The sequence below is a fragment of the Anser anser genome (genome assembly GCF_964211835.1).
Source record: "Anser anser genome assembly, chromosome: Z".
Lineage (NCBI taxonomy): Eukaryota > Metazoa > Chordata > Aves > Anseriformes > Anatidae > Anser > Anser anser.
The window spans coordinates 53,107,782-53,124,375 of NC_139723.1; the positions used below are offsets into that span (position 1 = coordinate 53,107,782).

Below are 16,594 nucleotides of genomic sequence, written 5' to 3' on the forward strand. Positions count from 1 at the left end.
CTCACTTAACATTTGAATTTCGTATAAAAACAGTTATTTTGGTTTAAGTGTAGCTTCTCTTGAGTAAGAATCTTTCCTCAGAGACAAGGAATTAGATGGTACCTGTGGACTAACCTGTTATTTCTGTATAAAAACTAGCTTCTGAAGTAAAGGTTCCAAAACCAAGAGGGAGACCCAAGTTGGTGAAAACACCTTGTATTTCCGAGAGTGACCCGTGAGTTGTTTATTTGTTTATTCTAATATAAAACTTCTTCATTGTTAACATCGTCCTGTATGTGAAGACTTCGTATTTAGTTCCTGATCGGTTTTTTCCCCTCTAGTGGTCAATATGAGTTACTGTTTGTTTCGATGTTATTTATGGTTCTATATTAACTCTTGAGTTACTATTATGTAGTATTGTAATATATGAATACTATTACATAACTCAAGGTATAAAATTGTATAAGTCAAGACAGAAGATCTTCCTGATTAGTAAAGTCTGTGCAAAAATCCTTATGTAACTGCATGCTGTGTGAAAAGATACTTGATAAGAGGAAAGCCAGATCATACAAAAGGAAAATGTCGATTTGTTACGTTTTGTTTCAAAATTCTCTTCTGATGGTACGACTGAATTCCAACACTGTCAGCAACTTAAATTTCATACATATCCTCCATTGTCCTTGTGCCAAACCTCTAGTTTTTCTCATAACTGAAAGAAAGTTCAGCATTAGCATAGTTTTCTGTAGGTTAGCAAATGCACAGTTTCAGTATATGTACACCTTAAATAATTATAATTTATAAAAATTACTTCAGTGTTTGCACTCTGGAATAGTCCTTGGTCCTGCAGATACATATGTATGTGGAGAACTTCTGAGCATTAACTTCTTCAGTTTGCATCTATGCATGCACAATATGTTTGCTTCATTAGGGCCTCTATACTATTAATAATTAATATTTTCATTTATTATTATTTGCATTCAATATTAACATTCTTTTTTTGGCATAGGTAATGGACAAGAATTCTAGGAAAAAACTCACATTTTTTGACCATAGTCATTAGATGAACTGAGAGTTGATTAATTTCATAATTTTTAATATTCTGTTTTATTTAAAAAAAACCTTCCTGAATTGAGAGAATGTACTTGCTTTAAGTTCACTGTTACTAATGGATATGATGCCTAAGTACTGTTCATGTTTCAGTGTTATTGAGGAAGAGAAAGCAAAGAAAAAAGGACCAGAAGAAAAGTCTAAAAAACAAGGGAAGAAGGATGAAGAAAGTCAGAAGGAAGAGGAGAAACCAAAGAAGGAATTTGAGAAAAAGGAAGGAAAAAAAGAGGCTGAACCAAAAAGGAAGAACTCTGCAAAAGGGGTTTTTGCATCAACTTCTGATTCTGAAGATGAGGGAGAAGAGCAAGAGGGTGACAAGGTATAATTTTGCTTTACTGATCTATTTATTATAAAGGAAAGTAGTATCACTGAAGATACTTCAAGATACTTTTTTTTTTTTTTCCGGGTTGAAAGGGACCTTAGAGTTCATCTAAATCCAACCCCCCTGCCATAGGCAGGGATACCACCCAATAGATCAGGTTGGCCAAGGCTCCATCCAGCCTGGCCTTGAACACCTCCAGGGATAGGGCATTGATTGAAGTTAATGCCAGATCTTAATAAATGTTGGAACCTTGTGGTTGGCTAATACAGAGATGCAGAATTCAAGTTGCAGAATATTATTCTGTCAAATGGTTCTTTCAGAATCTTTTTCAGTGGCTTTTTTGTTGTTATTGCTGTTGTATTTGTTTTATTTTGATTGGTTTTTTTGTTTGTTTGGTTGTTTTTTTTTTTGCTTGAATGCTTCTAAGAGAACATCTGGCTTGAAATAAGCTGTTGAAAGACTTAAGGCCTTCCCAGTCATTTGCAATTTCTTCATTTTTGTGGTGGTCAGAATATTTTCTTCCAGTTGGAAAAGGAAGAATGGGGAAAAGGACTAAAAAAAAAAAAAATCAGAGTTTATCAGCATATGGAAGTCTTGTATTTAGTTGCAGGGAAAGCCAACTGTTGTCAGGTTGTTCCAAGAACCAGAGTTGCTTCAAAGACATACAGTGTAGGTAGGTTCACCTGTCTACTGAGACAAGGATTTAATCATCTTGCTTTACATTAACCTAAAGATTCCTTTTCTCTTTCCAATCCTAAAATCCCAAATAAAAGCAGAAGAAAAAAGGAGGAAGAAGCTTGCAGACAGCTCATAGAAGAAACATTATGAGAGGCCAACATGAGAGAGAGGTGACAGAACGAAAGCGTAAGCAAGAGGAGCAGACAGACTGTGAACCGTGAGTATTGTCTAACATGCAATGTCTACAAATCATGGGAGTACTTTTAAACTAGCAGAAGATAGTAGATGAAAGAATTCCAAGCTGGTTTGTACCCTGTTCTGTTTTTCTCTCCCCGCACCCTTCTTTTTGTCTATTTTACGTTCTTTTTAAGTGGAGAGTAAAAAGCTCCTTTAAATCAATACATACTATTATGGGAGGATGAGAAGAACTGAACCTAGAAATGAAGTGATGTCAGTCTTCCAGGGCGTTGGAATTTCTAGCAGAGGACTGATCCTGGAGTGTGTTTAGAAGTATCCTAAGACTATACATTTGAGAATGGAAATGATATTCTGGACAGCCTTGTATTTTACTTTATCTTGAAGGCATTGTATTGAGACTGGTAGGACCTATTAAACCACGGTAACGTATAGTTTTGATCAGGTTGTGGAATGCATAGGGTTTCCTGGAAAACATTCCCTTCTGTCTGGCAGCTGGAGCACACTCAGTCAGATGAAACAAGAAAAAAATTACTCTGGCACTGCAAAGGCAGTTGACTGATACCAAGAGCAGTCCACATTCAGAAAATAAATTATCACAAATGAATCAAGCATAATACTGGATAGAAGATCCTGCCAAAAACTGGGGGGGGGGGGGGGGTCGATAGGAAAAAAATTTTACTTCTCAAGAGCTATTCTGCAAATGGGTGTAGAAGCCATCACCACAAGAATGTGATGTTCCCATCCCCACAGTTGATGGGAGGGCAGAAGAAAGGGAGAATAAGGTAAAAATTCTGAGAAAAAGGGGGAGGATAATGGTCCCTTTGTTTATAACAAAAATTCTACTTTTTTCACATCTGTTAACAAGACTGTAGTTCGTCTGGGGTTTTTATCCTCTACTCCTTTCTTCTCCTCTTTTTCCTGTCACTCCTTCTCTGGAAAGCTAACATAGTTATTCTGCCTGCCAGTAGCAAACTTAAGTGTTTCCAACTCCAGAGATAATAAATTGTCCTTAGAATTTTTGCAGCTTTTAATATATCACTGTTTAAATCTGACATACACTGACTGATTTCTGCAGTTAACTGTCGTATGTTGATTTGGTTATATTAATCAAATTTCCTCTACTTTTAAATGGCTTTGGTATTGTATTCTCTTGTTGGTATATAGAGCTTTGTTTCAGGAAGATAAGAGAGGAGTAGCTAATGAATGTATAATGAATTTAATTGTAGCTGATGATTAATGGCACAATATTTCAAGTTACTCTATTAGTACACCAAGTGTAGGCTGATCTTGTTTTTAGGTTATCTTCCTCATCAGTTTAATCCACATTTTCTTGGTTGTAACTACTTCATTAATATTTACATAAATGTACTAACAGTGCTTTGTGTGAAATTCAAGGAAATCTTAGTGTTTAAAGGGCATGAACCTGTGCCACCAGTTAAAGTAAAATAGCCTTATGTACTTGAAAATTGTTGTTTGTAACTGGATGGAGTATGAAAGGAACATGGAAGATGACAGACGTGAAGGCCTGAATGTTTTATGGATGTGTATTACTAAATATTTAGTCATGACATGTTGAAATATGATTTTATCAATCTGCCTATAAACCTATAGTGTTTGGGTTGGAAGGGGCCTTAAGGATCACCCAGTTTCAATACCCCCCTGCCATGGGCAGGGACACCTCCCACCAGACCAGGCTGCCCAAAGCCCCATCCAGCCTGGCCTTGAACACCTCCAGGGATGGGGCATCCGCAGCTTCTCTGGGCAACTTGTGCCAGTGCCTCACCACCCTCTGAAGGAAGAATTTCCTCCTTATGTCTAATCTAAACCTACCCTCTTTTAGTTTAAAGTCATTCCCCCTTGTCTTACCACTCTACTCCCTGGCTGACAAAGTGTCCCTTTCCTGCTTTCCTTGTAGCCCCCATTAGGTACTGGAAGGCTGCAGCGATGTCTTCCCATAGTCTTCTCTTCTACAGGCTGACCAGCCTTTCTTCATAGGAGAGGTGCTCCAGCCCTCTGAACATCCTCATGGCACTCATCTGCACTCATACTTCTTACGTCTTTCATGTGCTGGGGGCCCCAAAGCTGAAAGCAGGGCTCCAGGTGGGGTCTCATGTGAGCAGAGCAGAGGGGGACATTCGCCTCCCTCGCCCTGCTGGCCACGCTGCTTTTGGTGCAGCCCAGGATACAGCTGGCTTTCTGGGCTGCAAGCGCACATTGCCAGCTCATGTTGCGCTTCTCATCAGCCAACATCGCCAGCTCCTTCTCATCAGGGCTGATTATAATTACAAAATAAGGCTTTGAAACCCCTCAGTAAGACAAGACTGAGGAGTTCTGAACGGGTTTAATGATCTTCTCTGAAAAAAAGTTATCTGGTTTGAAAGATTTTTGCTTGTCTTCCTCTTCTAAGATGAAGGTACTTTTTTTTTGTTGTTTTCTTGAGTTCCAGCTTTACTTTTAGAAAGGCAATTAGAAAGAGCCAGGAGATTCTGGTTAAATCGTAATAAATTTGCTTTAGTAGTATTTTTGTCCAGGAGATTTAAGTTATTGATACATTAAAGGTCAGTTGTAGGATACATACGATGTAATAACCAGATGAGGAAGTTAAATCACATACTAACTGATTATGATTAACTGATCTTTCCATAATTCCCCATGGTAATGTTAAATAGTAGTATTGCTCTTTTTTTTTCAGTTTACTTCTTTTTTGTCATCTTAAAGCATTTTTTTCCCTCCAAAATTAGCTTTGTACAATGCCATTTTTCCAATTTGTACATGCAATCAAAACAGAGTGTAGTTTACAAATGTAACTTGTCTTTATAAACCTGTAATTTGCTTTTTTGGAGGAAAACAGTCTGTCAGTGTGTGATTTATCAGCAATATCACAGCTAAGTAAATAACTTTTATTTATTTTTTTCAGTCTATGAAAACCAGGGCTTAGTTCATTGTGTTTTTTGCATGTTAATGTTTTACAGAGATAGTATGTCAAAACATGACATCTCATCTAAAAACTAAAGAGGAAAAAAAGACTGAAAAACAGATGTTACAGTTTTGTAAATATACTTTAATATTTTTAATAGGCAGAGTAAAGAAGAAGGCAAGAAAACAGAAGTTAAGAAGATGGAGAAGAAAAGAGGTTAGTTTAAAGAAGATGAAAGAATTTTGGGTCACCTTAAACTTTGAACAGAATTAACTGCCTGGATAAGATAATCTACTGCTAAGGGTGGCGTTGGGATCTCAGTCCAAGTTGTTTGATCCATGACTGCGTCCTTCAGTGAAACAGGACGTTCTTGTTCTTCTGTGTGTGTTCTTCTGTGTTCTTTCTTCAGTGCATTATAACAGTTCTCTGCTATTCCTATTTTACTGTCATTCAAGACTTTAAACCTTTTCCGATGATCCCTTCTGATGGTGAAAAAGAAACAAAAGTTTCTATTCTTTGAATCGAATCATTCTAGTTTTCCCTTCATTTTTTTCTTTGTCTTCTCATAACACAAGATAATCTGGGGGACCCCTTGAAAGTATTTAGATATTACCTTTTACTGAGCAAGAGGCTTGCTAAGCAAGAGGCTTGTTCTTCCTAAGCAAGAGGCTTAGATTCAGATTATTGTGGTCTTGCCTACTAACCCAGAGTTGCAAACTGACCTTCACAGGGATAAGTTATTCCTTTTTTAGTACTCCTGTCTTTAAGGGCAATCCAAACCACTGGCTGTAATTTGTAATATAGTAAAGATCCACTGGCATGGACTACAAGAAAATGCACCGCTGGCAGGGGAAAATAATTTATCCAAACCCATCCAAGACGACTAGACTTAAGTTCTGTTTGTGTGCGGTATTCTTCAGAATACGTACTACTTGAGTACGGGCAAAAAAAATAGGCATTTGGCACATAAATATGCATGTCCATCTCAGATTTGTCTTTCCAGCCTCCTGCAGAATGTGTGCTAGAGGCCATTTTATTTGGATGGATTTGGACTATGACTTAATTTATGTCCAATTTACTGAAAACAAAACCATCGATATTCAGGTATCCTGTCACTTAAGGTTTTCCAAGTTTGTAGCTGTTAGTATTTATTGAAACTTCCCTTTTAACCTAGTTGTGAAGCAGATGGTGACAGGTAGATACTGAAACTGAAAATTATTTTCAGCTTAAAATTCCGAAGGAGAAAACTGCAGGTTGCTAATAGTGTCCACTTTAAACAAACTGTGTACTTCACTTCAGGTCATAACCCCTGTGGCATGCTTGAGTGTGCTTGAAAGGTTATCTGAATTGGGCTGCCTGTCCATTTTTTTCTGCTTTGTGTTCAGATTTGTATAATGGTTTCTACAAAATCAAACCTCATGTGATAACCAAATATTAATGCATACTGTTTTTAATCTTCAGAAACATCAATGGATTCCAGGCTTCAAAGAATACATGCAGAAATTAAGAACTCCCTAAAAATTGATAATCTTGTAAGTATGTGTCTTCTGTAGAATTCCAACAAGAAATACATACATGTTTGTTTTTAATTAATATTCTGAGAATGAAAGGATTTTTTTTTCAATTTGAAAGGTAATGATACTGTTTAAATGGGGTTACTATAGACATTAAAATATTGATGTCAGCAGGTAAAATTGGTTTTGTTTAAAAATACTTCAGAGTAAATTAATTACCTATCAGAAACATTCAAATAAGATGAGCCATACAGGAACACGAGAAGGAAGCAATGAGTCAGGTAGTGGCAGAGTATCTGCTGTAAGGGATGGAGACCCCTATCTGCTGTCTCAGCTCATTGTTGAAGAACGCTTGCTGCCTTCTGAGGGCTCAGATTCTTAATGCTACTGACAGGTGGCTGAGGCTTGTGTGGCCTTCAGGCTTTTTATTAACTGCTGCTGTTTTTCCAGTGATACAGTCAGGGGAGACCTGCAAAGTACTGAGTATGACTCTATGGCTCTGAGAGTGATGTTCAGGTGCACTGTGGACCTGAGTGGTGGTCTCTATCTTCCCACTGAGAGGAAGGGGCTTGTGAAGGAATGCATGGATCCTGTGGGTCAACAATTGAGCTGATGTGATCAACAGGATTTGGCTTCCAGATGATGGAACCGCTGAGAATTAGGGACTGCAAGGAGACACCAGGATCCACCTGACCAACTGGGTAAAGGTACCACTGCCAAGAAGCTAGTCAAACCGGTTAAATAGCTTTAAACCAAGAGCAATATTGAAGGAAAAAGTGAGGAAATGGTGGACCAGGATGGCAATACATGATGCACGGTGATATGAACAGAAGTAACCTTGTTATCAACAAAACAGGGCTGAAGTGGAGTCGCTACAAGTGCATGCACAAAAATGAGGAAGTGCTGACAGCACAGCATTACCAGGAAATCTCTTAGCCTTTCTAGAAAGCACAACTGGGTGCCTCTCTGAAGTGCAATTACACCAATGCACACTTCGTGGGGAATTGGACAGAGGAATTGGACATCTATTTGCAGTTGCAGGTCTGTGGTGTCACTGGGATCACAGATTTGGTGGAATAGTTCGTGGAAGGTTGATACGGATGGGTGCTTCCATCCTTTAGGAAGGACAGGTGCCATGAAGGCAAGGCAGGAAATAACTGTGAGAGACCAGTGGGAGTGCTTGGATCTTTGCACTGAGACAGATGATTAGCCAACTGAGAACTTACAGTCAGGACTAGCAGGCAGATAGACAATAGTGATATGGATGAGAACATCTGCTGCAGATCACCCAGTTAGAAAGAGGCAGAGAGAGGGTCGTCTTCAGGCAGCTGAGAGACACCTTAGATTCAAATGTTCTGGTCCTAGGAAGACCACCCTGCTATCTGCTGGAGGACAACATGGAGATTACACAACAATCCAGGAAGTTTCTGGAGTGCTAGAAATTTCTAACACAGATGATCACAGAGCTGACAAGAGAAGACCTCCTGTTGGACCTGATTCTTAGGAAAGAACTGGTCAGGGATAATAAAGGCAGGGGCAATCTTGGCTGCAGTGACTGTGAGATGGTAGAGTTCAGGACCCTGGGAAGAGGGAGCAGGAGAAAAGTGATCACAGCTTTGGACACAAGAGAGCAGACTTCGGCCTTTAAAGGGACCTGCTTGGAAGAATTTCTTGGGAGATGATTCTGGAGAGGAAAAGGGGAACAGGAGATATGATTTGCCTGAATTACCTCCTTAAGATTGGTGCATCTTGATAAGGAGGAACGTAAGCAAACATGTCAGCAGGGCTGCATGGATGAACAAGAAGCTCCTGACTAAATTCGGACATGAAAAGCAAGCACGCAGGAAGTGGGAACAGAGACTGGTGACCTGAGAGGAATAAGCAGACGCTGTCCAAACATGGATGGATGAACTTTGACGAAAACCAAAACCCACCTAGAATTCTTCAAACGAGAGTAATGGAGCAAATATCTTACAATACTGGGAAGAACATTGGTTATAGAGCTACAGCAAGGATACTTAGCATATCATAATTGCATTTATTAATTATTAAAAGAAAAATAAATACTAACTTCTATTGAGAACATGAGCTACAGCTGTATTCAAGATGTAAAATACTGTTGTGACCTGGGCTGGAGACTAACCTTAGTTCTAAATAGGAAGTAAAAATCAGAGAAGCTGAAGGTAAGGGAATTGAGAACTAAGTATTACAGGAGGAAGAATTTAGCACGATGGTTCTTAGACATGGACCAGAAAATCATGATTGATTCTGGGTGTCCTCCACAATGTGTCACTCATCAAACTTTTAACTGAAAGCTCTACACGAATACAGTTCTGTGTATCAGATGTAGCTGCTTAATTTGTTTAGCTGCCTTTTCAGTGGCAGGTCACATGGAAAAAATTGTATATGGAAAAGGCTGAGTATTTGCAGAACAGCTGTAGGTAACAAACTACTAGAATTGTGAAAGCAGCAGAAAGCTTGGGTTGGTGTAATAAAGGTATGAAGTTGTTTCCTGGTTTTTGTTCTTTATTTTATGTTACTCGAATAACCTGTACCTTTTGGTATGTAACTAGTGGTAATGCAACTGGTAGTAAACTTTGTGTTTGTACGGATTGTATAGATTGTTACAAAATGAAGTACATCATCAAATTTAAGGGTATTTTAGGAATGTATCATCAAGTGTGGAAATGAATTCAATATGGCTATTTCATGAGTATTAATATTTAAGTGAAGTCATCAAACTAACTTCTTGTTTATCTACAGGATGTGAACAGGTGTATTGAGGCTCTTGATGAGCTTGCATCCCTTCAAATCACAATGCAACAAGCTCAGAAACATACAGAGATGATTCTAACTCTCAAGAAGGTGAGATCAACAATGTTATTCAAAATACTGTTTTCTTAAATTTACGTGAGTGTTATTTATTCCTTCGGAGAGTGAAAATACTAAGATATTTCATGTTAACTTACGAATTTCATCTAGCATTTGATGAAATTACATAGGCAGTTCCACTTATGCATGTAAATACCTATTTTATCACTCTGATTTCAGATACGGAAATTCAAAGTTAGCCAAGTTATTGTGGAGAAATCTACAATGCTATATAACAAGTTCAAGACCATGTTTCTGGTTGGGGAAGGAGATTCTGTTCTTTCCCAAGTACTAAATAAATCACTTGCTGAGCAGAAGCAGCATGAGGAAGCCAATAAAACCAAAGAACAGTGGAAGAAAGGAAGTAACAAAAAAATGGAAAAAGAAAAGGACCAAACAGGTAAATCATGGTGGTTTTAATTTCTTGTAATATAAAAGACTTAGTCTCCACCCACTTCTGAGCCAGCTTCTGAAAACGTTTGATGTATGAATTCTACCCATCTATTTATACCTTCGCATATCTGAAATAGTCAAGGATAATGCTGCTGTAACGAAGTTTAAAATGCAGGGGTAAAACTTACGACTGTTCTCCACTGTTATTTTGCCTTTACTACATGAAGGCAAGGGCTTTTGCAAGAAATGAATTCATCATTTTTGACTTAGTAAATTTTTAGCTCCACTACTTTGTGGGGAAAAAAAAAGCATTAAGCATTAGATAGAACGACATCCTACCTCCATTGTTCAAGGAGCTTTTTGGTGCCTACCTTGCTTTTGGTTTCCACCTTGCTTTTTACCAGCCTCTTCCTATGTCATGCATGCTGCTGTATGTAGCAGGAGCTTTTAACCACTTACATGCTACTTAGTAGCATAGTTCAGTCTAATAGTAAAGAAGTAGTTGTCATGTAGGCAGAAGAAGCCTTTATGCCTAAGCATAAAGCAGTACTATTCCAGATTAATTCTGAGTGCTTATAAAAGTATAGCACAATATTGAAAGCCTCCTGTGGTAAGGAGGCTCTTCAGTAACTTACATCAGAAACTTAAAAAAGGAATGAAATGCAGTAAAGAGTCTACTTTTGTTTTGAAATAGGACAAAATGAGGGAGACATTAGGAAGCTGGGTTGCAAAGGAATTTAAATCCTTCAAAGTGTAAGAGTTCTACCCATGCATTAAAATTATTTAGGTTCTTGATGTCCACAAGTATTGGAAAAAAGTTGAATTTAATTTGAACTTGAATCCTGGGAGCAAAACTATTTCATCAAAAATGAAACTTCAATCACCTGGATCAGGGAAAAAAAACAAGTAACTGTAACTGAGATGACTGAGGATGCCAGGGGTTCAGAATAACTGTAGTTGTATTTGTAACTACTAAGGAAGAAAGATGACATTGAAATCCTGCCATTTATTGCAAGAGAAGTATGTATGATGTAGTGGGGGCTCCACACAGATCTTTCCCCAACCCTGTGACAGGCACAGGGCGGTAGGCTGACCTTGGCTGACAGCTGGGTGCCCACCACACAGCTCTCATTTCCTTTTCTTAGCAAGACAGGAGGAGAAAGTAAGATGAGAAGGTTTGCGGGTTGAGATACGGATAGCAAGATTGCTTCTCAGTTGCTGTCATGGGTAAAACTGATTCAGCTTGAGGATTATTCTACTCTATTCTAATAGGGAAAAAAATACTGGAAACAAAAGCAAAGTGGAAAAAATGGGGCATCTACAGCTCCTCTGGGCAACCTGTTCCAGTGCCTTACCACCCAAATAGCAAAATTTCCACCTTATATCTAACTTAAACCTACCCTCTTTAAGTTTAAAGCCATTCCCCCTTGTCCCATCACTGCACACCCTGACAATGAGTCCCTCCCCAGCTCTTCTGTAGCCCCCGTTAGGTACTGGAAGGACGCTGTAAGGTTTCCCCCCGTAGCCTTCTCCAGGCTGAACAACCCTGACTCCCTCAGCCTGTCTTTGTAGGAGAGGTGCTCCAGCCCTCTGATCGTCCTCATGGCCCTCCTCTGGACTCGCTCCAACAGATCCTTCCTGTGCTGGGGGCCTGCTGTGGTTTAGCCCTGGCTGGCAGCTCAGCCCCACGCAGCTGGTCGCTCACTGTCCCCAGTTGGGATCGGGGAGAGAATCGAACTCATGGGCTGAGATAAGGACAGTTCACCAGGCAAAGTAGAAGCCACACGCGCAAGCAAAGCCAAACCATGAATCCATTTGCCGCTTCCCACAGCAGGCAGGTGTTCAGCCACTTCCAAGAAAGCAGGGCTCAGCACGTGGAATGGCTTCTTGAGAAGACAAACGCCATCACTCCAAAGGCCCACCCTTCTTCCTTCTTTACCCCAGCTGTTGTTGCTGGGCATGACACCACACAGTGTGGGACACCCCTCTGGCCAGCCTGGGCCAGCTGTCCTGGCTGTGTCCCCCCCAGCTCCTGGAGCACCCCCAGGCTCCTCGCTGGCAGGGCAGCACGAGGAGCTGGAAAGGCCTTGGCTCTGTGTGAGCACTGCTCTGCAACAAGTAAACATTGGTGTGATATCACCACTATTTTCATCAAAAATCCAAATCATAGCATAATACAAACTTTTGTGAAAAAAATTAACTCGACCCAGCCAAAGCCACGTCAGGGCCCCAGAGCTGAACACAGTATGCCAGGTGGGGTCTCTTGAACTGTCCATCTGGCTTAGAGTGGTGGTATACAGAATTCATGCTCAAGTGTATGTTCAGAATGCCTACACACGCTCATTCGTGCTCAGTCTCTTACTGCTGAGAATATAGGTATGCATTAGTCCTATTATTTGTAGCCTGGCAAATACAAGAGGAACCTGAAACCTTGAGAAATGTATTAATTTCCTATCATGTAAATTATGGGATGAGGCTCAGTACATCGAATTTTCAGAAGTTAAAACACTATCAGTTCTTGCTTTTTGTGTTATTTCAGCTGCTAAGTATCAAGATGATGGGAAAACACTTAAATTGTTGGAGTTGATATATGTAACAACATTATTTGGGGTTTCTTACAGTTTGGGGTTTCTTATAGCACAGTTTTGCTGCCTGCTGTACTGTTTTTTTTCCCCTGCCCTTTTATTTTAAAGGTTCAAAAGTTCTGAATGGAGGATCTGAAACTCAGGACACCACTGAATCACAACACAACGGAGAGAACACCGATGAAAACAAAGACAAGCCTGAAGTTGCGAGTAAGAAAAAGTGAGTTAGTAACTTTAATGAATTAAAGATTTGCCTTGTTACAGTAAAGTGATGTAAACAGAACGTGAATAGATTGAAGTTACTTAATCATGTTGAGTTACCATTTTCTTTACAGGTGTTTTTTTTCAACTTCAGACAATAATAATGGCATACTTTTTTTTTTTTTTTTAAGATTTTGAATGAGCATTTTAAAATTACTTCCTTCACTGCTGTAGTGGAAATCAAAAAAAAAAAAAAAAGTCGTTAGGTGAAAAACAGCATGCAGGGAGTTAGGGCAAAGTACATGCTTTCCACTGTATTTTAGACTACTTAAAGCAAATGATGTCTAAACCAAATTTTACAGAAACTAAGAGGATTGATCAAGTTTTTCTTTTTTTAAATCAATTTATCCTGATCAGTAGCCAAACTACTTCAACTATGCTCTGTAATTATAGTTGTAGTATTGCCCAAATGCAGATAAACTGCAGGCTAGAACTTAGACCTGTGAAATTTTAGAACTCTCTATAAAACGGGATGGTATATAATAATGCCAGAGGTTGATGCATTTACCCTTTCCAAACAAGATGCCGTATGAATGCTTGAGGGTAGTATTTAAAGCTTGGTCTCACTGAAAATGCAATTTTGTAAAAATAAATAAATAATAAAAATGAACGCAATGAATCTCTTGCAGAACATGAGGAATACATAATAGAATTTAGTGAAAAATGAGGGGAGGGTCTAAAATTATCCGTAAGCAAAACTGTTTGGTTGGAATACCAATTTGTTTTTTCTGAGCAGTTCTGCTCTTGTGTTGAGAGATTCTTTTTGTCCGGCAGTATGTGTTACTGCAAGCTTTCCTTTCATTACCATCTTCATACAGTCCAGGAGGAACTGCAGTTGCCTGGCATTCTTTTGGCTGCATACCAAATTAAAAATGTATGAGGGTGTGTAATATTAACCATTATTTACAGTAGGGTAAGCTTAAAAAAAAAACAACACCTTAAGATGACTATGAATTTGATTTTTGCTGAGAGGTAGCCTTAGAATTACCGCTTTCTTATTATACAACTTTCAGAAATGACACTTGGGAATTTTCAGCCAGTGATGAGGATGCCAGACCCCCATCTGCCTTCAACAAGTAGCATGTAAAGGGAGCATAATTAAGACGTGAGTGTAGATTCCCAGCGCGAGTTACAGAGCATAGCACATTCCTTAAACGGGAGATGTGGTGAAAACACGGTACGGTACTAATAAAGTGCAACACCCGAGCTACTTGAAATCAACAGCAAAGCAGATCAGCAGTCAAATGTATTGGTCCAAGTATTTAAAAATAAACAACTTAACTGGTTGCCTAAGGCATCACTTTTCATGGCCTGCTCCTTTCTTCTTTTCTGCGGAACCTAACACAAATTTTCCAGTGGCAAAAAGAAAACCTCAGTCAAATTTCCCTTTATATTTGCTATTAAAAGAAAAAGTTTAAGAATATTTGGGTGCATGCATGACACTGTAGTGGACATTGGTGAAAAGAAACCTAAGGTGGATGCTCCAGATACTTAAATGACACGCCTACAACAGGCTGTTGAATATAAACACTCTCAAATAAGCCACTTTGAGGCAATATAATTTATATTTTTAACATTTCAGTAACTGTGATTGTATGTGTAAAACTTGTAAATATATAGTCCACGAAGGAACTAGGTGGGGTGTCATATTATGCTAATAAACATTTATCTTTTTATGTGTTTGTGGTGTTTGCTGTGGCCTTGAACTCCACACTCTCCAGCACTTTCTCTGACCTAGCTAAACAAGGAAATCAACCCCACTCCCTGCAAAACCTTGTACAGCTGCTTGGAGCAGTTTCGCTGGACTTAACTTATATCTGTTAGCAAGCAATGAATATAAAGCAACTTGTAAAACCTCTTATGAATATCTTGGATGTTAAGTAATCTATCTGCATACCTGTTTAAATTCAAGCAAGCTACAGACTGATGTCTCTCCATCATATAAAATTCCTTACAGTCAGTATTTTTTAAATATATGTATTTATTTCTGGTGCTCTGGTTTTTGCAAGTGAGCAATTGGTAAGCAAAATGACTGTGAACAAATCATGAATGTTAAACTGTTCCTACAGTTCCCACTGCTGAATCTAAGCAAATAAGTTGTAAACTTCTCAAGTGCAGAGCTACCTATTACGTTCTGGGATTTTACTTCCAGAACATAAGGGAATAAAGGGAATTTTACTCCCTTTGTTACTTAGAGGCAAGACATAATAATGCCTTTCTGATAAAAGTACTTCAAAAATTTTCAAGACAGAAATTGTCTAATACTTCTGTAGCTATTTCTACTTCACGTTCTCTGCTGGTAGAGATTTCTATTGCTTCCTGAGGTTACTTTGTGTTTGGAACACACAGTGCGTTACTTGTGGCTACAAAGAAAAGTGGTATCGTTATGTGACATAAGCATATTCCACACAGGAAAAAAGGCAGAGTGCTTTTCCACTTGAGTTGACATTACCAGCAGCAGACTGGGAGGATGACCTGAATGGAACACAAAGCAACCTCTGAGTGACTGCCACTCATGTCTGGTCACACGTGGTCATGTGGTGACAGTCACTGCTGGCTTCATCTAATGTTTGGGGGTAGTCCACTTAGGAGAGAAAGCAAACAGGTGGCATCGGTTCCTGCCTCAGTTCTCCAGACTTACCTGCTGCTGAATGCGTATCAGTATCATTTAACTCTTATCTGTGTAAAAACATTCATCTGGAGTAAGACTTTCCTTCAGTGCTTTTACACTGTCATTAATGTTAATTTATTATATTTCTAGGATATGTGGTGAAGAGAGAGCTTGAAAAAACAGCAAAAGCATCTGCCTTCAAAAACAAATGACACCATTGGAGTCTTTACAAAGGGGATTAAAGAGGATTGCTAAGTTTTGCATTTGAAATCTATACACTGCTGAAAGTTTAAATAATTTTATAAGCATAGTATTTTGAAGTTAAATTTTGTGGAATTAAAGCCCCTTTAATCTTGGTTTTAAAGTATTTAAACACTTTTGCCAATAGTTTTGTCCAGTATTAACAGGTAACACATTTCAAAAGATTAAAATTCCATTTAGAGAAAAAATGCTTATATGTTACAAGACTTAGAGTTGTAGTATATTTTTCTCTGACTACTGTATGTTTGTCTAGTTAACAGCAGGAAAAAGTGTAAATACTTTTAACTGCCTAATTGCTTCATTTGTATAAAATCTCTTCCTATGATACTGACCTCTGTGCATAGTTTTTCACCTCTCGTGGGGATGTCTTTTCACTGTGTTTTGTAGGAGCTGGAAGCAGCATTTTTATAGTTAAAAGGTTTACGTGTGAGTTTACTTAATCGCTTTCTTAAACAACCTGAGTTTGTTCTTGCAAAACTTATTGTGCCAATGTAATGGAATGTGACTTCATGGTATGCATTTGGTATGATAAGTATGCCAGAAAGATACCTGCTGTTTTCACCAAAGCTACTGATGCACACTGGTTGGAAAACAGTCTTGAACAATCTCTAAAATTAAAGAATTTGAAGTGATAAAGAGAGACTGGTTCTTAATAAAAACTAAAACAGTCCTAGGAACTGCACATACTTCATTATTCAAAAATCCAAATCATAGCATAATACGAACTTGAGAGCTTTGCCTTGGCATTAACTTGGGGATTTATAACCTGAATTAAAAAAAAAATAACAGTGAATTGTAGTGAACTCCTTACAAAAATTCCTAAAGGCATGAAAGGGAATGAGACATGCTTAAGCTTCTCTGAAAAATTTCTTCAAACACTTTGTCTAACATCAGACC

General features: G+C 38.6%; 1 protein-coding gene across 13 annotated transcripts in view; it reads left to right on the forward strand.

Annotated features, from left to right (window-relative positions):
* Positions 1-16,374, forward strand: part of PSIP1 (PC4 and SRSF1 interacting protein 1) — a 36,711-nt gene extending 20,337 nt beyond the window's left edge. For 4 of the 13 annotated variants that reach the window (XM_083816348.1, XM_083816350.1, XM_083816342.1 and 1 more), the window contains 10 exons: positions 139-214; positions 1,180-1,405; positions 2,182-2,303; positions 5,362-5,417; positions 6,663-6,733; positions 9,479-9,580; positions 9,767-9,986; positions 12,673-12,784; positions 13,839-13,930; positions 15,587-15,646. In XM_083816348.1, the coding sequence (XP_083672474.1) occupies positions 139-214; positions 1,180-1,405; positions 2,182-2,303; positions 5,362-5,417; positions 6,663-6,733; positions 9,479-9,580; positions 9,767-9,986; positions 12,673-12,784; positions 13,839-13,905 (1,052 nt within the window). In that variant the 3' untranslated portion in view covers positions 13,906-13,930; positions 15,587-15,646. Of the gene's footprint in view, positions 1-138; positions 215-1,179; positions 1,406-2,181; positions 2,304-5,361; positions 5,418-6,662; positions 6,734-9,478; positions 9,581-9,766; positions 9,987-12,672; positions 12,785-13,838; positions 13,931-15,586 lie in introns of all 13 variants that reach the window. The other 9 variants (XM_083816354.1, XM_083816346.1, XM_083816353.1 and 6 more) reach the window with 3 other exon arrangements.
* The last annotated feature ends 220 nt before the right edge of the window (positions 16,375-16,594 follow it).